The sequence below is a fragment of the Symphalangus syndactylus genome, chromosome 19 (assembly GCF_028878055.3).
Source record: "Symphalangus syndactylus isolate Jambi chromosome 19, NHGRI_mSymSyn1-v2.1_pri, whole genome shotgun sequence".
Taxonomy (NCBI): Eukaryota; Metazoa; Chordata; class Mammalia; order Primates; family Hylobatidae; genus Symphalangus; species Symphalangus syndactylus.
Window position 1 is genome coordinate 30,589,195 of NC_072434.2, and position 23,759 is coordinate 30,612,953.

Sequence of the window (23,759 nt, forward strand, 5' to 3'; positions counted from 1 at the left end):
TTAGACAAAAATCCCATGTTAATTTTTAGTCTTAAGTTTTCCTTCATTAATTATACTTATTTGCCTCTTTTCCTTACTTGGATACAAGTCAAGAGTTGCTTCGGAGAATATCAAGTGAACAAATTAGAATTAATGAGTGTGGAGACCATAAAGAACACTAGAAAGTAGAAATCCTGAGTCTTTATCTTAAAATGAATGCGGATGGAAGAGTCCTTAGAAGTTATATAAACTTTTGAGGATCCCACATACAGTTAGGGAGTTCGCACACTGAGGCTTTCAAGTCTAGTTTCAATTTGTGCATTTTGCCATCATTCAGCCAACACTCAGTGCTTTCTGTGCATCTGTGCTTGGCTACTTTCAGTTGTCCAATTATTTATTTTGTTTCTGTATTTGTCCATGTTATCTCCTCCAGAGAGTGCAAACTTTTTGAAGTCAGTCATTAATTTTATGAAGAAGTCCTGGTATGTTTTTGAAGCATCTCATTGAATATTTCATAATTTAACAAAGAGATCAGATGATTTTGAACAGTATTATATACAGAAAAGCTACATGATACATATTTGTGGTACCAGAACAATGCTATTAGAATCAGCCCATGATGTTTATGATGAGATTGCAAAGTTTGTATCAAGTCTTAACTCTGTATATGAAACAATTAAATTCTATGGAAAAGACTGCCACAGAAAAAGAAAATAGGAATTAACCAAGGAAAACATAAAAGTCACCTTTTTAGTTGAATTTTGAAACACAAGATACTTTGCTTTTATATTCACAACAGTTTAAACAACTGATATAACATTAAGATCAATGATACAATAACTCAATTAATACTTTCTATCTCAATATTACTCTAAAGGAAGAAAATATGTTTATTCCTTATTACATAATAGGAAGGATAATCAACATTCAGTCAGAGCTTTTATTGTCAGATAAACTTAACTGTATGAATGAAGTTAAAAATATTTATTACTACAAATGATCTGAAGTTTTTACATTTTCCATTTCAACTAACATTATATTTCCAAAGCCTAATGCATGGCATTTTTAAATACAAATATTTATAGACCATGTAACACACATTAAAAATTAAATATCTCTTTAAAACAGTGACATATAGATGTATTAGTATAATCTTATTTGAATAATAATTACTTAAGGAGATTTGCTTAACAATAACATAATCAATGAGATAACACTTTCTGAATATGAACCAATGTGGCAGATGCCCAAATCGCCAGGGCCTTAGACTCCTTGCTTCTACTCCTCATCTCATTTCTGATTTCTACCCCAATTCTAAAAGGGCCAAACATGAGATATCCTGGGCAAAACCTTCTCTGGTTTTTAGTCAAGCCATTGATGGTCTAATAGTTTAGTAGCAAGTTTTCTTAGCAGGTGATAAGGTAGTCTACTCAGTTCCCTACCTGGAGATACGCAAAATCTGGTCATGTTTCTGTGACCAACAGAAGTGCTTCGTATAACTGGGTATGTCCATGCCCACTTAGGAATGAGTTCAAATGTGGACCTTATTCTCAGTCATTAATCTAGATTATATTTAATCTGAAGTTCTGTAGAGATGAATGTGTCTTCACGAAAGTTCCTGTTGCTGGCTTATAACTAGAAGTGATATTACTATTCTTGGGACAGGGTAAGTAGTAACCCAATAATAAATGTTCTTCCTCTCCCATTGTAAGAACCAGATCACTTCTACACTATTACCAAAAAAAGAGAACATTCATTATGAAAAATGCTATCTGAACATTTGGATATCTGAGTATTATTAATTATGTTTATATAACACATGTTGCTTTTGTAAAAAATCCCAACTAGATTTTTGTTTGAACTTTTGACAACTTTGCAAAAGCTTAACTTTTACTTAACTCTACAATCTTATAAAACATTATTACTTTTTGTACTGCCTTTTAATTAAGAAATAAGTAAGTTTTTTTCTGATTATGAATGGAATGACATCAAATAGAAGGTTTTACAGAATATACTGGCAGATACTGTATGTATTTTGTTAGCAAAAAGTTTTGTTTTTACATTTTTAAAGTCATTTCATGTGACATATTTCAGTTTAAAGGATGGGACCAAATCTTAACATAAACATGCGATATGTTAGAAGCAGATGCATAAGTTTGTCATAAAAATGAGCAAAATCAATTTTCTTTATAACCAAATGGCAACATCTGATTGTACATCTTGGAATTCATTGCAGGTAAATGAGCGTGATCGTCTCCTAAGATTTGTTGGTCTCTGAGGTCTTCCTTCAATCAAGTCTAAATAGATGTCAGATTTCAGAAAACGTGTATAACTGTCTTGTTCCATGAGCTGATACACTCTGCTTTGTGCAGCATCAAAACTGTGGAGGGTAGGTTGAGTGATGCTGTTTGTAATGACTTCTTTTGTGTGAAAATCAAGGTTAACCTGGATAAACAGAAAAAAAGTGTGATTATAGTTAATATGCTTATATAAACAACTTTGAGAAACAGCACAGGACTGATGCAATGTTGGAGTTGGCATAGTGGGCTTAGAAGCTGATATAGTTTGGATGTGTGTAGCCTGCCCAAACCTCATGTTTAATTGTAATCCCCAGCACTGGAGGTGGAGTCTGGTGGGCAGTTATTGGATCATGGGGGTGGATTTCTCATGAATGGTTTAGCACCATCTCCTTAGTGCTGTCCTCATGATAGTGAGTGGCTTCTGGCAAGATCTGGCTGTTTAAAAGTGTGTGACACCTCACTCTCTCTCCTTTTGTGCCTGCTTCTGAAATGTGAGATAACTGCTCCCCCTCTGCCTTTTGCCATGATTGGAAGCTTCGGGAGTTCTTCTCAAAAGCAGATGCTGTTAGGTTTCCTGTATAGCCTGCAGAACCATGAGCCATTTAAAGTTATTTTCTTATAAATTACCTAGTCTCAGATAGTTCTATTTTTTTTAGCATGTATCAAAAACTTCTTTATTCTATCTGTGGCTGAATATTCCATTCTATAGGTATACCACGTTTCATTTATCCATTCATTATTTGTTGGTAAACAATTGGGTTGTTTCCACATTTTGGTTATTGTGAACAGTGCTGTCGTGTTTACTGCAGTGCAAGAATGGCCTAATATAGATGCTTGGGTATTTTCCTCTATTCTTGACTAACATTTCATCTGTTTCTTCTCTCCTGGAATCCCTGGTCCTTCTTAATCTCTATGAATTTAGAATAATGAAATATTGAACTGCTAAAGATCATAGAAATAATTAAAGCATAACTCACTTTCAGAATAGGTAACTAAACCTCACAGAGGCTAAATTATTTGAGTCATGGGAAAATATGAGCTGGGGCATATTTGAGATTTTAATATGGGGCTTCTCTTTATTCCAGTGCTCATTTCATTATGTTATGATGATTTCCTCCAAGCAAACATATGCTGTAGTATGAATGTCTTTTAAAGATGTAAAATTCTTTAATGCCTTGTATCATAGCACTGCATATATATCTGGTTCTGATGGTGGTAGGTTTTCAGGTAGGGGCTTTCTTTCCCCTTGTCCATAACACAATACAACTAGCTGCCTTTTTATTAAAAAACGATGTAAAACGTTGGTTTTGGGAGAAGCACTATTATTTATAAAACACATATTAGAAACTTTGAAGCTCTACTTAATTAATATTTTAGGGCAGTCAAGTCATATTTGCTAGTCTTATACCCATTTTAGCAATTGTATCACACAATTACTTCACATTGAGTTTGGAGTAAAAGAAAATCTCAATTGTTTTCCACTTGAAAACTTGCCTAGTTAGGTTTACCTCATCTCTCTATTGTAAGATTTTTCTTTTAACCTGTCTTTAAGGTAGCCCTAAAGCAAACAAAACTCTGTGTAAATAGATGAGCCAAAATTAAATAATTGGTATATGATGCAAACTTCTTGATGTCTCTTGACTTCATCACTTATAGAAATCTTTAGTTTCTATGAGAGGTTCCTTGTGCTAAAGTGATTAATATGAATAAGTGAATGAATCTAAATGTTGCAATTTATCATATTCACTCTTAGTCTAGAATGAAAATAACTCTGAAAAGTGACTCTAATTGTACTTTTCCTTCTATGATAGTATCTTACAATGTCTTCCATTTGTATGGATAAATATGTATAAATAATTACCTTCCCTCCAGCAACATCATGAACATTCTGGTAGAATGTATGAGGGTACAAATTTGATAAAGACAGATTATCTAAAAAATTTAGCTCTGAATAGACATTTCTCAAAAAAAGACAAAAAGTGCCATTTTGGACAAAATGTTCAACATCATTACCCATCAGGGATATGCCAGTAGAAACCATAATGAGATACCTACTCACTTCGGTTAGAATGGCTTTTAATGAAAAAGACAAAAAATAACAAATGTTGGTGAGGATGTGGAGAAAGGGAAACTCATGCATTGTTGGGGGGCATGTAAGGTAGTTCAGCCATTAGAGAACATAGTATAAGGGTTCCTCAAAAATTAAAAATAAATCTAACATATGATCCAGCCATTCTACTTCTAGGTATATATCTAAAGGAATTGAAATCAGCATGTTAAAGATATATCTACACTCCCATGTTTATTGCAGCATTATTCACAGTATCCAAGAGATGGAATCAACCTAAATGTCCATCAAAGGATGAATGTATAAAGAAAATGTGGTACATATGGAACACTATTGAGGTATTAAAAAACAAAGAAACTCGGTCATCTGTGGTAATGTGAATGAACCTGGAGGACATTATATTAAGTGAAATAAGCCAGGCACACAAAAATAAATACTACATGATCCGACTTGTATATGCAATCTAATAAAGTTTCTAACATAGAAGTAGAGAGCAGAATAGTGGTTACCAAGGGCTAGGTAAGGTAGGAAGGATGGGAGGATGGCGAAAGGATGGATCAAAAGGTACAGAGATAGATAGGAAGAATAAGTTCTGGTGTTATGTTACCTAATAGGTGATTATAGTGAATAATAATACATGGTATATTTCAAGATCGCTAGAAAAGAACATATTGAATATTATCACCACAAAGAAATGATAAATGTTTAATTCGATGAATATGCTAACTGATTTTATCATTATACAATGCATACATATATTAAAAATCACACTGTATCTCATTAACATGTATAATTATTACATGTCAATTATAAATAAAATTAATAAAAATAAGTTGGGAAAAATATAATTCACAATTTAAAAATAAAATTATTAAAAATTTTTGAAAGCAATTATGCATTTTTACAGTTATCTTTACTGTACCTCTTTTGGAGCATCAGTCTGTATAAATTTCTCATATATTGCTTTTGCTTTAGGGTGAATTTGTTGAGGTCCCTTGCTTTTCTTGAAATCTTCACAGGCTATCCAAAATTCAATATTTTCCTCACTGAATTCAGTTTTAAGAAATCTGGTAAAAGCCTCTAGTCCATCTATCAAGAAAATAAATAGTATAACTATAAAATAGTATTAATGTTGGAAACATTTACTGATTGATTGATAATGAAACATAATTGCAAATATTAACAGAAAACCTACATCTTCCCTCTAATGCAGCACCGCAGCACACATCTTGCACAATATACATGAGAGACCCTCATGTAGTTTTCACAACTATAAAAGGAAAGTATTATTCCCACTGAAATAAGACCAGTATCTCACTCAGGCTTAAGTTTGACTTTAGGCCTAAGAGTAAGAGGGACCCCCTACGGTGGACCTCACTTTATGTCTCTTTTATCCATTCCCCTCCCAGAGTGTGAGGGGTGATTACACAGAGTCAAGAAACCATTACAGTTGGAACGGATCCTACCTACTTCTACACCATGCCTTTGGTATTCAGGATCTTGAGATTCCCTGACTAAAAGCTCTATGCTTCCAGCATTTACACAGCCTTTTCTCCAAGTCCATCTACCAAAAACACACTGACTCACTGGTATTTGTACCCTTAGGCCTGAGTATGAATAAGGCTTCAATGTGCAGGCTGGAGTGTGTACTCAAATGTGCAAAGAGCTGCTCACAGTGTGAAACCAAACCATGGGGGAAACGAAAAAGGTGGTAGGTCATGTTTATAGAGTGGAACCGTTAAGTGTCTGAAAATTTTAAATTCAAACGTAATCTTCCAAGTGGCTTACCAAGTATATTTGTCAAAGCAGAAGGATAGCATATATATTTTAAAGTTATTAGTTTCTATAGCTCCTAAGCATTTAGACATACAGCGTGGGACCTCTTTTTCACTTTTTGTCTTGCCCCATAAATGTTCAGGGCAGGTATCAAGTCTTGTGGAAGACTATCTGTGCTCAAATTAGTGTTCATTTAGTTAATATGTGGCCCTGAGCATATTACCTTTTCTTTCTGTGCCTTAGTTTTTCAGTATTTCAAATTAAGATAATAATGATCCCTACCTGATAGGGCTGTTGAGAGAATTAAATGTGTTAAAATACACCAAGTGTTTGGAACAGTAACGGGGACATTAAAAAGTGCATAAGGGTTTTAGTAATGGTGGTTGTGATGATGATGATGATCTTGATAATTTTTATTTAAGGCTCACTAAGATGACATTTACATAACTAAAAAAGCAGCAGACTTTGGATTCAACCTTAAGACAATGTGACTTCAAAACTAGGGCTCTTTCAACTATCTTTTTTAACTCTACTTATTTTTAAGTCTTTTAAAAGTTAAACTTTTTTTATTTTGAGAAAATTATAGATTTACATGAACTCCTAGGAAGTTCCTAGGTGAGACCCCGTGTAATCTTTATCCAGTTTTCACCAGTATAACAACTTGGAAAACTACAGTGAAATATCACATCTAGGATAGTGACATTAATTAATATAATCAAGATACAGAAAGTTACAAGTATAACACATGTTGCCCTTTTACAGCCACATTTACATCTCCCCACATGTAATTATTTTTAACTCCAGGGAACCACTAATCTGGTCTTCATTGCTATAATTTTGTCAATTCAAGAACGTTATATAAATTAAATCATGTAGTATACGTTGTTTTAGATGTTTCTATTTTCCACACAGCCTGATTCTCTGGAGATTTATTCAGGTTGATGAATGTATCAATGGTTTGTTTCTCTTTGTTGCTGTATTATATTCCATGATATGAATATACTATCATTTGTTTAACCATTCTGCCATTGAAGGTAACATGGGTTATTTCTTTTTTTTCGGTTATTACAAATAAATCTGCTATAAACATTTGTGTATAGTTTTAAAAAATGAACATAAGTCTCTATCTGGAATAAATTCCAAGGATTGAAATTGCTTGGGTGTATGGTAGTTGCACTATAGAAATGTGGAGGGAAGGGAAATACGTTCCTAATGGATTTTTCAGATAAACTTTCTCAGAATAAATCACATTTGAGTTGGATTTAAATGAGTTTTAGCAATCTTTCTTTAGATTCACTCTCACTCTCTAGTTATAGCCCATTTCTCTTTCTGCTCTCCTTACGTAAGTTATTGCATAAGGAAATATCATGAGTCCCATCTGGACATCCCACTTGGCAGCATCTGATAATACTGACCCCCTCCCTTTTCAAATACTCTTCCACATAGGATTGTAGGATGCCATATCTCCTACTTCATACTGTGTGATCTTTTTTTTGTGTGTTGTCTGTTTAGGTTTAACTCCCTCTGTTCCCCATTAAATGTGCTATTTGCTAAAATTCTGTCCTTTGCATTCTCCTTTTCCTTCTTTCCTTTATCATCCCTATTCGCCCAACTTCTCTCTTGACATTTTTCCTGAACTCCTTTTTTCTGACATTCAACTGTAATTTATGCATATTGTTAACACCTGTAGACAAAGTGAGGCATTAGAAACAATTCTGAAAAACAATAAAGTTTTTGTTTTACATGTTGATATCATTAAAATATTTTAATCTTCTTACAAGAAATTATTTTTAAAATCATAACTTCAAATATTCCTCTAGCTACTGACCTATCTTTTCTCCTTACAGATATAAAATCTTTGAGTAAGTTTTCTACACTTAGTCTCTTAATCCCCTCTATCTCATTTACTTTCCAACACACAAAAATGTGGTTTCTATTCAACACTTTACTTAAATTATTTTTGCCAAATTGACTTAATGTTATAGTTAGTGAACATTTTTGTTTCCATCCATATGTTATTTCATTTCTCCACAACAGCAGGCACGGTAGAGAATTGCCTGTAATTCTCCTCAATGGCAGCTAAACTCCAGAGTTTCCTATTACACCTCTGACTATTGCATCCCCAAATCCTTCTCAGTTTATCCTTCTTCATCTTTCCCTTAAACTTATTTCCTGAAAAATTACTTCAACACCCAAATACAATCAATATGGAGATGATTCTTAGAACTTACCTCAAGCCTCTTTTTCCTGAGCTCCAAGTTCATATCAACCAACATGTGAAAAACATCATTTAATTGACCATTTAATTAGTCATATGAATGGTGCATTTATCATCTTTACCTAAAACCTTCCCTCCATACATTTCCCATTTAAAGACGCTGTCCACTCGGGGATGTAAACGGAAACCCTGGCATTTATTCTCAGGGATATTTAATTTTCCTTTTATCTCACACATAGCTGATAATCAAATCTTAAAAAATTTCCCCTTTCATATAGCCTATGTCTGTCTTTTTATTTTTGTGCGATCTGTAATTACTTTTATTTAGACTGGAACTATCTCTCACACAAATTATTATAAAAACCACCTAACTGGTGACCCTGAATTTAGGTTTTCCTTGTCTCTTCCTCCAACCTCCAAGAGTATTATCCACATTCTCATCAGTAATATCTTTCTGCAGTACAAATTTTATTATGATTCTTCACCATTTAAAATTTCCCAATAGCGTTCATCTCTTCCTACTATGTTTTTACACTGATTTAAGCTCCACTCACAGAGAAACACGTATAGTTCCATTCATGTGCCATGTTCCTGAATCTCTTAGTTTTAGCTCCTGTTGAGAATAGTTTTCCCTTCCTATTCTAAATCCATAAAGCAATTTTATTAATCTAATCCATACAGCCTATATTCATTGAGGTTGAAATTACATTTCATCTTGTCCGGAAAGACTTCACCAATCTCTAAAGAACGAGTTGGGAGTCCTTCATATATGGCCTTCTACTGTGCCGGGTAAACTTAAAATATTGTACTGCAGTTGCCTGTTAACTTTTGTTTTCCAGGCTACACTGTAACATATATAAGATGAAGACCCTTGTCTAACTTGTCACCAAATTTCCAGTACCCAACATGAGAAATAACTCAATAATTATTTAATAATACTAAAATAAATTATCAACAAATAATTGAATTAATTATAAAAATACAGAATTATATTAAAAACATGAAACAGTTCTAGGAAATATTTTGTGTACTAAATGAAATATCAGACCTATCATATTTACAAGAGATATGGACAATCAGAGCTGGTAACATAAAAAAGCAAAAAAAAAAAAAACCAAAAATCCACAAAATTGTGTCCTATTGTGAATATGGACAAAAATATGTAATTAAAAATATACTAGTTTATTAAAAAAGTTAGCTCTTAGCTTGATGACATTAAACATTTAATTAATATTCTAGTTTCATGCTTGGCAAGCAAAATTTTTAATACATTTTGGCTGCTTCTTTGGTCATATGAAAAGGTAGAGAAATGGCTATCAGTGACAGTTTTATTTCTGAATCTATATTATTAGTTTGGAATTTAACCTCATGAGTTTTGCCAATGTGAGCCTTCTACTGAGAGTTGGGTCCTTCCTGGCATGCTAACAAGATGACAGCATCAATTTTGAGAACGTGTGAAGCTGGAGTTTGTGGTAAATGCCAGTCTATATGACTTTGGACAAGCTGACAAACATTTCTGGTGGTACACTGCTCTCTGTTGGATAGCACTATGAGTTATTGAAACATATAATGTATTCCTTACTTTGTTCAACTATCTTATTAAATATTTTTGTTTGCATCCTGAACTCCCCACTGAATAACTCATTAATTCACCGAAACAATATTGATCACATGCTATGTTCCAGACACTGGTCTAGGTACCAGCGACCAGCAATTTTAGAAGTGAACAAATCCCTTGATTTGATATTTAATCTATAGAGCACTACCTTAAATAGAAGAACATATTACTACTAAACTATTAAGAAGAGGAGAGTCATTACAAAGTAGTGGGGACCAGACTTGTCCTCCTACCACAAATAACTATAAAACTAGAAAAAATATTGAGGCAGTAGTTTTCAAGCAGAATACAACTGGCAACAGATGAGAAGAAAAACACATGAAGTGAGTGCTAGGTTTGCTCTGGTTTTCTACCTGGGGGCATTTTTAAGACTGGAATGCATGAAGATGGAGGCTAACCACAGTAACAAGTCTTGCTGAATTGAGAAGGCAGAGATAAGAGTTTGGGCATTATGATGTATTTGGAATTTGTGTGTCAGGCTACTGAAAAAAGGAGACATGCAGGAGGGTGTCGGACAGTTTGAGTGACCTTGTACCAACTTGTTCTCTTTGGTCACTTGTAGTTCTCAAAAATAAATGTACAATGTGCTGACAATGCAACATCCTGAGATAAGAGAAACTGACCAGAATAACCCTGCTGTGTTCCTTTGCCACCCTAAAATAGGATCTTCTTTGACACTTTATCCCGAGGATACCTGTATTCCCTCGGTCATAAAAACCAGGACAGGCTGCTTTCTGGGATCCCTCAGCTGCCGTGCAATTGGAACATCATAGACAAGATTTAATTCACTCTTAGCAGCTTTCCTGAGTGTTGAGGGGGCAGCTCATTATGAATACTAGGCTTCTATTATCCCTTGCTGCCTATTTGCAAGTACTAAAGTTGCTTTGCCTAACTAGTTGTATCAGTGTTCTGTCACAGTGGATTTGTGCAAGTAATCAAAATTGTAGCCCATGATATAGGGGGCTTAATTGGTAATCACTGCAGAGTGAATCTGCTTTATAAGGGGACCCAGAAGCCTGCATGCAGTTTTCCTGCAGAACCTTGACTGAGGGCTAAGCTGCACATGAGCAGGGCAAATTTTGTGAAGTCTAGAAGAAGACAGATGCTTATGGGACTGCGGTAAATGGAGATATGAGAGTTTTGATAGGTTTGGATGACTTTGGATTTCTGGCTCAGCCATAGAATAGGCACCAAAGAAAGGTCATGTTTCTGGTATACATACTATGTCTTGTCTTACTACTAAGAAAGGTCTTGTCCTCATACTAAGACAATTCTGAGAGATACCAGCCTTAAAGGATCAAACTGATCAGAAAAAAATCAAGAGGATACAACAGTGATTTAATTCACTTCCAGAAAAATGATTCAATACTCTATAAGGGAAGACCACATAATTTAGACTCCTATGTCATCCTCCATGCTCACATACAAAAAAAATTAGTGATGTAAGGGAATTTTCATGACTTATTATCAATATTTTGTTTGTTGATAAAATATCAATAAAAACCGATCATGAGGTATCTAAAATGTTGGAAATAGCAGACAAAAACTTTAAAAAAGCTCATATAAATTTTTTGAAAAACACAAAGGTTAAAAAAGACCTAAGACAAAATTTAAACTATAAAAAGTAATCAAGTTGAAATTCAGGAAATAAAATTTAAAAAAAAATATTAAAAATAAAAAATATTGGATGGTCATGGCAACAGATTAAAGACTGCAGAAGGGATGGGTATGTTAGCAGATAGTTGGATAGAAGATAGATTGACTTAATCTAAATAAGGTAGGAAAGGAGGAAAAGAAAACAACAACAAAATGAGGAAACAAATAGAAAATAAATAGTAAGATGTTAGATCCAAGCTCATATATATCAATGAGGAGATAACATTTAAATGAGCTAAACATTCCAATTAAAAGAGATTATCTGACTGGGTTAAAAAGTAAAAACAGACTACATATTGGCAACAAGAGACACATTAAATGAAAAGTATCAGGAAGATGAAGAAAATGGATAAAAATATTACACAGTGCAGAGGTTAAGCATAAGAAATCTGAATAAAAAATCTTCACATGGCTTGAAAAAGTAACTTCAAAATAAAGAGTATTTCCATGTTGTAATTTTTAAGTGACCAATTATTACTAGTACATAACAATCCTAAACATATATGAACTTAATTTAGAGCTTCAAAATACATGAAGCAAACTCGTAGAACAGAAGTAGAAAAATTCACAATTTAGGTATAGATTTTAATTCTGCTTACTCATTAATTCATAGAAAAAAGTAGACAATATCAATGACAATATATAAAACTTAAACATCATTAGACTGAATTGAAAAATTACAAAATAATCTACCAAACACATCTTTTCAAATGCACAAGGAATATTATCCCAAATAAACTCTGTGTTAGACTCATAACATGAGCCTAAATGAATTTCAAAAAGCTTGATACCTTACAGATATGTCCTTTGCCCACAAGGGGTTTGAATTAATAATTGACACTAGTAACATAGATAAAAACAAAACAAAAACAAATATTTGAAAATAAGCACACAATAACCAGTGTGTTTGTGATAAATATGTAATAAACACAATAACCTACATGTTAGAGAAATCAGAAGGAAAATTAGAAAAATATTTATACTTGAATTATAGTGAAAGTACAGCAGATCAAAAATTTGTGAGATGCAGCTTAAAACGGTGGTTAGAGAGAATTTTATTGCACAAAATGGTGGTCTAGTAAAAAAAAAAAAGAAAAAAACAGGAACGGTATAAAAATTAAGATCTAGGTTTCCACCTTAAGAAACTTGAAAAGAAGAGCAAATTAAATACACAGTCAGTAGAAGAAAAAATAAAAATAAAAACAAGAGGAAAAATATATGTAATAGAAAAACTACCGAGATTAACAAAGCCAAAGTTGGTTCTGTTAAAATATTAATAAAATAAAACCCCTAACAAGAGTCTTTCATATTAGGAAGCAAACCATAAATATTAGTACAGATCTTACTATATTACAAACGTGAATATTATGAATGACTTAATGTCAGTAAGTATAATTTATATGGCATAGGGAAATTGTTTAAAAAAACAATAAACCTATACCCAAACTGACACTTGAAGAAGTGGAAGATCTGGTAGCCCTAATTCAATTAATAGATTTTATAATAAAACATTTCTCTCCCCCCAAAAATACCTGGGACCAAATTTAGTAAATTCCATCAAACATTTAAGAAAAAAAAGTATTCTAAACTTACATACTTGCTTTGAGAAAATTGAGAGGAGATGAACACTTTCCACCTCATTTTATGAGATGAGGATCACTCTAATACCAAAACTTGTCACTCTGCCCCATAAAAAAACAAGTAAAGACTAAGAAAGAAGTGAAGAAAATTACACAATATCTCTCATGATTATAGAAGCAAAGATTCTACACAAAGTACATGTTTTAAAATCCAGCTATTTATAAAGAAGGTGCAAATATTCTGGCATTATGGCTGAAAAAAGTTGAAATAAATGTTGTAGCTTTGTCTGTTCAACTCATTTTAACTTAGATTACCACATTTTTAAAAATGTTTACAGCTGTCTAGAACTATTCCTCATGGTCAATGACAATTACTAATATAAAAAGTTCCGTATAAAATGAAACAAGAAGAATAAATTTCTATTGGTAGAATTATGGTAATAACTAGGGGGTTTTGCATTTATAATGTTTAGAGGTTTTGAAGGTTAAGTGTAACTTATATACATTACCTCATTTAATTTTTATAATAGATACATGGAATATGTCTTATATTCATTTACTTAGATGAGACAACTGAGATTCAGATAAGTTCAATTGCCCCAGATTTCATACGTGTGTGTGTGTGTGTGTGTGTGTGTGTGTGTGTAGATATACGCATATTTTTCTCAGGAAGGCGTTGAGAAAATTTCTTCTTTGGTAGGCATTTCTTCTTTGGTAGGCAGAGAAATAACCCTCCAAAGGTGTTCATGCCCTAATCTCCAGGACTTGTGGGAAAAAAGGAATTAAATATAGTTCAGGACCTTGAGATGGGGGAGATTATCAAGGTAGATCCACCTAATCACATGAGTCCTTAAAAGTAGAAGAGGCAAAAGAGTAGATCAGAGAGATGTGACCTAAGAAGGACCTGACTCTGCTGCTGGCTTTGAGTATGAAGAAGATGGTCATGACCCAGGAAATGTAGTGTATTCTAGAAGGTGGGTGTCTTAGTCTGTTTTGTGTTGCTATAAAGGAATGCCTGAGGCTGGTAGTTTATATAGAAAAAGGTTTATTTTACTCACAGTTCTGCAAGTGGTATAAGAAGCCTGCTGGCATATGCTTGGCTTCTGGTGAGGGTTTTGTGCTGGGTCAAAACATGGTGAAGACCAAAGAAGAAGTGGGCATGTGCAGAGAGAGATCAAACCCGAGGGGCATCCTGGCTTCATAACAACCTGCTCTCAAGGGAACGAATCCATTCCCCTGAGAACCAATCCAGTCTTTCAAGAGAGAAAACTCACTATTGCTGAAATCGCATCAAGCCAATCCTGGGGGAACGTCTCCCATGATAGAAACAAGTACCCTAAGTGCCCCCTCCCAACATCACCACATTGAGGATCAAATTTCAACCTGAGATTTGGGGTCGGGGGAAGAAACAAACCACATCCAAACCATAGCAGTGGGAATGAACCTCAGTTTGCAGCCAGCAAGGGAAGGAAGTAGTTGGTCTATACCTGCAAACAGCTTAATTCTGCCAGCAATCCAAATGAGCAGAAACGGGGATTCTTCCTTAAACCCTCCAAAAAAAGAATAGCCTGCTGACATCTTGATTTATTTTGATCAAACCCATACTGGACTTCTAACACAACTTTAAGATAATAAAATTGTGTTGTTTTAATCACTGTAGTTGTGGTAAGTTGATATAGCAGCAACAGGAAACCAATACGATCCTCAAATTATTATTTTTGTATCACCATTTATTCCTCCTTTATATAGACCTTATCCTCTTTGTCATGAAGCATGATTTTTTAATGTTGTAAGCAATCTTTTTAATGTATTAGAGTTCCAGGAACTTACTGTTTAGGAAATCAGTAGTTAGACAAAGACATGACAACCTACAGAAATCCCTAAGCTTTATAGTATGGAATGATTTCAGCCACTACCACGAGAAAAGGATGACACAGGTCTCTTCTGCACCACGGCCTCTTCATTGGGATGTTTTCAACTGGACAAAGGGAGATCCTGCCATTTCTTTTCCTCAGTAAATTTACCATGAGCAACAGATGTTAGTAGTTACATGTTAGTTAACTAACTAGAGAGACAAAGGAAGGTTGGGCTCAAAAATAATTTGACAAGGCATTGTAAAACTGACAAGCAACTTACAGAACTTGTCTGCAGTCCTGAGATGCTAGTCAGATAATTTCTAGTCAAACACAACTCTCTGCTGAAGGCCTTACTGCTAAGTGATTCTTGAATGAGTCAGCAAACTCTGACCACTGAGAAGCAAGAGTGATCAAGTTGCTCTTCTTTCTCTAGCTCAGTTAGTGTATTCTTTCCAAGATTGATTTATCACACTGAGTATATGCGTTTCTCAGACTGTAAAAGGGAAATATAAATGAACAATGGTTCTTTGAGGCATTTTGATACATTGTACATTTCCTCCAAATACCTACAAATATATAGGTTTTCAGAGTAAAGTTAATGGTCTAGCTACAAAATAATTGCCAAAGTGAACAACAGGGCATCAGATGTGCTGGTTGTACTGTGGCTTATTAATAAGCACATAAGCACCCATAGGGATTATTGTTCCTTAGAACGTTCCTATTTGATTTTCCTTCCCACAATCCCTTTCACCACCTGCATTTGAGAACTTGGACTTGTATAAAAGCAATTTGTGTCATGAATTGTCCAAGACTATGTTCCCTTAATTTTTGAAAGCTAAATTGCAATATCCTCTCAAGACTTCAAGTAAACCTGGAGCCTTATGATGACTTTAGGAAATAAGCTGAATAAGTATTGTTTGGCTGCTGATTGACAGCAGCTTGATAATTTATTTCTTTTCCATTTTGTAACTGGAGGGATGGTTTTATTACTTAGTCTATGGTTTTACTTGTCTTCTTCTTCTTTTTTTTTTTTTTTTCTAATTTTGCCCCCTCTGTCTTCTGTAATGATCTTGGAATAAAATAAGGAGACTAAGACAAAACATGCTGACATGCTATGTTAGTTCATTTTGCATTGCTATAAAGGAATACCTGAGGCTGAGTAATTTATAAAGAACATAGACTTATTTAGCTCATGGTTCATCAGCTCTGCTTCTGATGAGGCCTCAGGAAGTTTTACTCATGGAGGAAGGCAAAGGGGAAGCCAGTGTATCACAAGATAAGAGGCAGTGAGAAAAAAGGCAGGTCTCAGGCTTTTGTAAACATTCAGCTTGCATGTTAACTAAAAGAATGATAACTTGCTTATTACTGCGAAGACAGTACAAAGCCATTCATGAGGGATTCTCTCCGTGACCCAAATGTCTCCCACTAGGCTCACCTTCAGCTTCAGAGGTCACATTTCAGCATGACATTTGGATAGGTCACACAACCCAACCGTATCACATGCCTTTCAAACCCTAAATTGTAACTGAAATATAATTTGAAATGTGGGGCAATGTTTAGGTCTGTAAAAGAAAACCACCACAAAAAAACAATAATCTATGCACCAACTGGCCTGAACTAAACTTTCGGCAGTTAGCCGTAGCCTCTGCCCAGAACTACTTAAAACAAATTCTTCTTGAGAACTTTCCCTTTAGTAAATATTTAAGATAAAATGGAAACCAGCTATTTACCACCTGTACTTACTTAATCTTTCAAATTGCTAAAGTATTTGTCCTTTTTCTAAGTTAATATCCATTTTTTTACTAGACTTAACTCTAAAAAACATTCTGTTAATTTATCTCTGATAACTATCTTCAGAGCCGATAGATCTTTCTAATTTTTTAATAGAATTCTAAAATGTCGTATTTCTTATTGCAGGGTCAGTATCTTAGTATGCTTTGCTTAATAGTTGCTATAAAGTAGATTTCTGAAGAGAATTTCTTGGCTTGATATTAAGAAAAAACTGGAAGCAGGACAACAAAATAATTGTGAGAAGATTTTCAGGTAATCCTAATTAAAAAGAAAACAAAAAGTAGTCATATGGAATTGTGCCTTCTGCTGATATTAAAAAGCATACCATTGGGCATTATTGATCTGTTTGTTTATGATATAGGTCCTGCCTTTCCCCATTTCACAATAAGAGGCATTTTATCTTGTCCTTGCTTGTTCCTCAGTTACTATTTAAATGGAAATTAAAGCAAAGTTGGCAAAATAAAATGCCAGTTACATTACAAGGAAAGACCAACCTGTTTCAAGGTCATATTTCCAAAGAGGAAAGAAAGTATGTTTTGTTTGGCTTATAAATAAAGTCGCACTGACCCAGTGAAGGCATAAACGTTTTCGGTTTTAATCTACTGCACTCTGGCCACATGTTATGCATAAGCATGGATTGATCAGTTTTTAAATATCAAATTACTCCTAAAGTGAGTTATTAAATAATTTTCATGATTTCAGAAGAATATGACCATTACTTCTATAATTAACAAATCAGAATTATAGGCCGGGCGCGGTGGCTCACGCTTGTAATCCCAGCACTTTGGGAGGCCGAGGCGGGCGGATCACGAGGTCAGGAGATCGAGACCACGGTGAAACCCCGTCTCTACTAAAAAAAAATACAAAAAAAAATTAGCCGGGCGCGGTGGCGGGCGCCTGTAGTCCCAGCTACTCGGAGGCTGAGGCAGGAGAATGGCGTGAACCCGGGAGGCGGAGCTTGCAGTGAGCCGAGATTGCGCCACTGCACTCCAGCCCGGGCGACAGAGCGAGACTCTGTCTCAAAAAAAAAAAAAAAAAAAAAAAAAAAAAAAAAAAAAAAAACAAAAAACAAATCAGAATTATAATAAATTTTTTGTACTGTCAGCTAAAAGAAAATGCCCAGAAGCCAGATAGCTGAAATTGTTATTTATTAAAATAACTTTTAACCTATAATTACTGATTTAAAAAAAAACTTAAGTCTGAACCTGAGAACTGTGTTACATATTTAAACAGTATTTACAAGTTAGGAGTTTTGAGTGTTCATTAAGGTCTTAGCACATTGCTATATGCCTTTTATTGGCACAATTCCATTTAATTTTCACATCACCCCTACGGAGTAAGTCTTGTTAGACTCATGTTTATAGATGAAGAAGTTGACGTTCAGAGAGTTAACTTGCATTAAATCTTATGGATGGTGAAAGATAGTGTAAGTGCTTGAACCCAGGTTCATCTTATTTAAAATTACAGGACCTTTACAACTAAACTGCCATAAAGAAAACAAAGTCCTTACTGTTGAGGAATATGGAGATTAATGGTCAGGACAGGCATGTATGAACTAAGGACTGAGGAAGGACAATTAAAAGAGTGACTTATTCTGTTCAAAGTAGCAGAGGAAAATCAACTTGCATAAAATTCAAATAGAAGTCTTCCAGAAAATAACATAAACATTATTTCAAATAGAGTCCTTCACTAATTCACAAGCATGAGTGTCGATTCTGTGCCATCTGCAGTGCTCTGAAATATTATGCAAAAGCCCTTTGTTACTATGGTTAGTCTTGTGCTTGATACAGACATTCAAAGTGAAGTCAGCATACTAATATCAAGAAAAGTGCTATGTATGTTCTGAGTGCTCATGATGCATTAACTAAAGTGAATGGATTTTGTTGGCATAATATGAACATAATAGTAAAGAAAAAATACTAATTCAAGAAATGAATAAAGGATGAATGAGAAAGAAGTTTATTAATTAAAATTTTAAGTAAATAACTTTTTTAAAGTAATGTGCAATGCTGTACATTTTCCCAGCACATTAGTTACCTATCCCAGCACGTTAGTTACTTCCTGTTTCTCTTACTCACTTTGGGCCCCTGCATTAAGTCAGTTCACAATGGAACCATTTCTCATACAGAGGCAGTAACTTACTAAACAGTCCTTTAGAAGGCGGCAGTGGTGAATGCAGCTGCCAAAAGTGCTTGATAGAACCTGGGATTAGAATTCACACTGGAAGAAGCTGGCTCAATGTGTCATACAAATATGAAATGCTTGTAATTGCATGTTTCTAAATCGAAACTCTGGCATCTGTTGGAGTATTTTTCGGATGCCAAGAAACCAAAAGAAACAAAAAGTCTAGAAAATCTGAAGTTGGAAACCCAAGTACCGTATAATATCCGAAGTACTAAGTTGCATTGTTTCTTCTGTAACATTTGGCTTTGTAGCTCTGATTTGCCATAGAATGTGGTTTCTTTTGCCATAATAAATGGTTTATGTGATGCATTATAATTAGGACTGGCTTTTATTTATTTTTAATCTTTAGATAAATTAAGAAATTGAGTGCTTGTTGGACAGGCATGGTGGCTCATGTCTGTAATCCCAGCACTTTGGGAGGTCGAGGTATGTGGATCACTAGGTCAGCAGTTTGAGACCAGCCTGGCCAACATGGTGAAACCCTGTCTCTACTAAAGATACAAAAAATCAGCCAGGTGTGGTGGCATGCTTCTGAAATCCCAGCTACTCGGGAGGCTGAGGCAGGAGAATCGCTTGAACCCAGGAGGTGGAGGTTGCAGTGAGCTGAGATTGAGTCATTGCACTCCAGCCTGGGTGACATGGTGAGATTCAATCTCAAAAAAAAAAAAAAAAAGTTGAGTGCTTGTGCTTGTTATGGGTTAGCTTGAGTTAGAAATTTAAATTTTTAGAGCACTGAAATTCTTTATCTTGCAGAAAATTGGTAACCAAAAATTAGGAACTGTAACTTGAAAAGCCACAAGGTGAAAAGTATAAGAAAAAGTACTCATTTCCTCCCCCAAAACTGAAGTATGCATTTCCTTGTAGTCTTTACTCAAACTTAGTAATACGTATTTTCCAAAGTATAGTCAGTTTGTATTTTTAAATACAGGATGTGCAATGACTTACATATTCTACTTCCATCCTACATGTTACAAATTGTTTTCAGAAGTTACTTAGAACCACAATTCAGAGATTAAAAAGTTCAAGTAAATATTTATTAATACAAAGGTTAAAACTATTGTAGTTTTTAGCAATGACTGGATAAAAGGGTACGCAAGGAAAAGGAACAGTTATGTAGTAGTGGAAAGATTGTCTAATTGATAGAAATTCCCCTTATGAGATATAATATTTTCATTCAGATAAGCAATTATCAACAATGTGAGCTAGTTAGAAAATCTCTTTCTGTAAGTCAGCCTTCCATATTTTAGGTGTGTACTTACAAAACCCTGCAAAACTTTTGATAAGGTTTACCACGGACAAAAAATGTTCAAACTCTACCCTGTTCTCTTTTTACAAGTCTTGTTCATCCTCCTCTATTTTGCATCTATTACAGACATCATTATCTTCCTATTATAATAAAAATGAAATCTAGAAATCTTTGGCTCATCCTTTTTTGTTTCCTATTCCTTCATCTTCTCACTCTATAACATACATACACATTGATTAAGTCACTAAGTTTATCCATTTTTTTTTTCTAAGGGAGTCCTTACTTTGAATTTAGCTTTTATATAACAACTTTGTAGGTAGTCTATATTACATGCATGGACTTTTACCTTTCTAACCATCAGAGTTATCTTTTTAACACACAAAGGCTTCCAAAGTTTGTTCCCAACTTAATTATATAATGTGTTTATTATCCTTTGCCTCAGAGTAAACTTACTGCTTTTCCAGAATCATGTCAAAATCTATTAGTACTCTAAGTGTTTCCTTGCCTTTATCTCAAGAATTACCTTTTGCCTGTTGAATTATTGCATACATCTATTTAATCTCTTTTAGTGATCTTCTAAAGCCTACACGATATACTGCAAGTTCTGTATAATATTTAAAAAAACTGTTTAGCAATTTATTTTAGAAGTTATGTATTATACAGCAGTATCATTTTACTTTCAAAGGTGCCTACACAGAGCCATATACATATATGTATACAAATAAAAACACATATGTGTGTATAATATATCTCTATATTTTATTGGCATCAACTGATTTTATAAGTTCAAATTGATAAAATTAACTTTTATAAAGCTGGTGAGAAGACTGATAAAACTAAATTAAAAATGTATGATTATGAATGACAGATATAGTTTGATATTTAATTTTTGATTTGTTACTACTTTTTAAATTTAAATAGCCCTTAGAAATTACTGGTTTATATACATGTAGTATTAAACTACAAATTTTTATTATTCATTATTATTCAGACAATTTGACAACAAATAAAGATAGCAGAAAAAAATAGACTAATAGCTCCATAGAACCAAATAAGAAACAGAATTTAAATTATTGACGGACTTCATTGTGTTGAAATTTACTATGTAACATTCCTGAGATCATTTTATAAAGTATTTTATTCTTCAATAGATTTAGATTTACGGAAATATTTTGCAGAAGGTATCAGGGGAACCAGATCCCAATATTTCAACGTAGGTTCTTTTCTATTTTCCCTAAGTGTTGGCCAGTCTGAGAAATAAAGGGAAAGAGTACAAAAGAGAGAAATTTTAAAGCTGGGTGTCTGGGGGAGACATCGTGTTGGCATGTCCCATGATGCCCCCTGAGCCACAAAACCAGCAAGTTTTTATTAGCAATTTTCAAAGGGGAGGGAGTGTACGAATAGGGTGTGGGTCACAGAGATCACATGCCTCAAAGACAATAAAATATCACAAGGCAAACGGGCAGGACAAGGTCACAAGGTCAGGGCAAAACGACAATTTCTGATGAAGTTTCATGTCCCACTGTGCAAGCATTGTCATCGATAAACATCTTAACAGGAAACAGGGTTCAAGAGCAGAGTACCACTCTGCCTAGAATTTGCCAGGCTAGAATTTCCTAATCATAGCAAGCCTGGGGTTGCTGCAGGAGACCAGGGCATGTTTCATCTCTATCTACAACTGCATAAAGCAGACACTCCCAGAGTGGCCATTTTAGAGGCCTCCCCAGGGAATCCATTCTTTTCTCAGGGCTGTTAATTATTAATATTCCTTACTGGGGAAAGAATTCAGCGATATTTCTCTTACCCATTTTCGGCAATAAGAGAAATATGACTCTGTCCTGCCCGGGTCCCAGGCAATCAGACCTAATGGTTATCTCCCTTGTTCCCTGAACATTGCTGTTATCCTGTTCTTTTTCAGGGTGCCCAGATTTTGTATTGTTCAAACACACATGCTTTACAAACAATTTGCACAGCTAACACAATCATCACAGGGTCCTGAGGCGACATACATCCTCAGTTTATGAAGATGACGGGATTAAGAGATTAAAGTAAAGACAGGCATAGGAAATTATAAGAGTATTGATTGGGGTGGGGAAGTGATAAATGTCCAGGAAATCTTCACAATTTATATTATTCTGCCATAGCTTCAGCTGGTCCCTCCTTTTGGGGTCCTTGACTTCCCACAACAAGAAGGTAGTATAGAATGTAGTACAGATTTAGAAGAAGGTAATATGCCCCCCATTCAATGTCCCCCTGTTATTAATATCTTATGTTGGTATGGGACATTTGTTGCAGTTACTGAAACAACACTGTTGCATAATTTTTAACTGAAGTTTATACTTTACTCACTTTTTTAAGTTTTAAAAGAGTTAAACTATGTGACTAAAATTTGAATAAAATAGAATTATCAGAACACCTCCCTGAATCATTTGATTTCTGTGGAATAGAGCAAAAATCAGCGACCTTTCTGTTTTGATCTCATGGATATATTGTCTGTTACCCTAAGACACCATCCCTTTCTAATTGTGTTTTTCAATAAAGAATTATTTTGGTTTTAATTCCCTAACTAAATTATATTGTTTAATGCCCCATTCCTATACTGATTCTTTGCTTGGATGGTCTCCTTCTGTCCTTGTTCAGCTAGTGAATTTTGATTAATCCCCTAAAATCTAGGGTAAAAACCATCCATCCTGTGGTTTCATTCCTAAAACTGCTAATAATCAATTTATGATGGTTCTAATATTAACTGTTTTTGTCAAATTGAATACCCAAATTTCCATTGTATCTAGTTTGATTTATCACTTCATTTCTCATTTGACTAAACTGAATAAATTTTGTTTCCTTTTAATAGACATAACATACAGAATTTGAGAAAAGTATGCATTTTATAATTTTATAAATGGAAATTTGATAAAATTTGATAGAGCAACGTCTTTCTTGAAGTGTGTGTGTGTGTGTGTGTGTAGGATCTTTCTCTTTAAACATATATATATGTATATATATATTCACACACACACACACGCACACTTTTCTACTAGAGTCAAATAAATAGAAATAAACTGAATTTAACCATTGCAAACAAAAGGCTTGTTTTAGGTGATTATTTTAAGCTTTACAATTTAATATTATTATAAGCATTGTAATAAAAAATAATTGGATTAGGGGAGATTGAGTAAAATAATACTTGTAATATAAATTCTGTGAATTCAGTATAATATATTTAGTGTTGTAATCATGACAGGTGATAATATCCAGTGGGTCAGTGCTGATGTCTTTAAATGTGTCTCTTCTTGATTTAAATTGCAGATAGTTTACTGTTCTTTAATATTACCAGTAGAGAAAAGAGAGAGTAGCAGATTTGATTTTGTCCTTTCGCTTTTTACCACTTTTAAAGAAGAAAGATTACAGAATGCTAGGTGAGGATTTTCTGTAGGACTAATCATCCTGCTAAATCTTATGCTTTGAATGAATAATGAAAGTATGATGA

At 34.2% G+C, this 23,759-nt stretch overlaps 1 protein-coding gene across 2 annotated transcripts in view; it reads right to left on the reverse strand.

Moving 5' to 3' along the window:
• Positions 1-726: 726 nt before the first annotated feature.
• Positions 727-23,759, reverse strand: part of RGS18 (regulator of G protein signaling 18) — a 37,876-nt gene continuing 14,843 nt past the window's right edge. For both annotated transcript variants that reach the window (XM_063613745.1, XM_055234574.2), the window contains exons 5-6: positions 5,270-5,436; positions 727-2,424 (exon numbers count right to left, since the gene is read on the reverse strand). In XM_063613745.1, the coding sequence (XP_063469815.1) occupies positions 2,167-2,424; positions 5,270-5,436 (425 nt within the window). In that variant the 3' untranslated portion in view covers positions 727-2,166. The remainder of the gene's footprint in view (positions 2,425-5,269; positions 5,437-23,759) is intronic.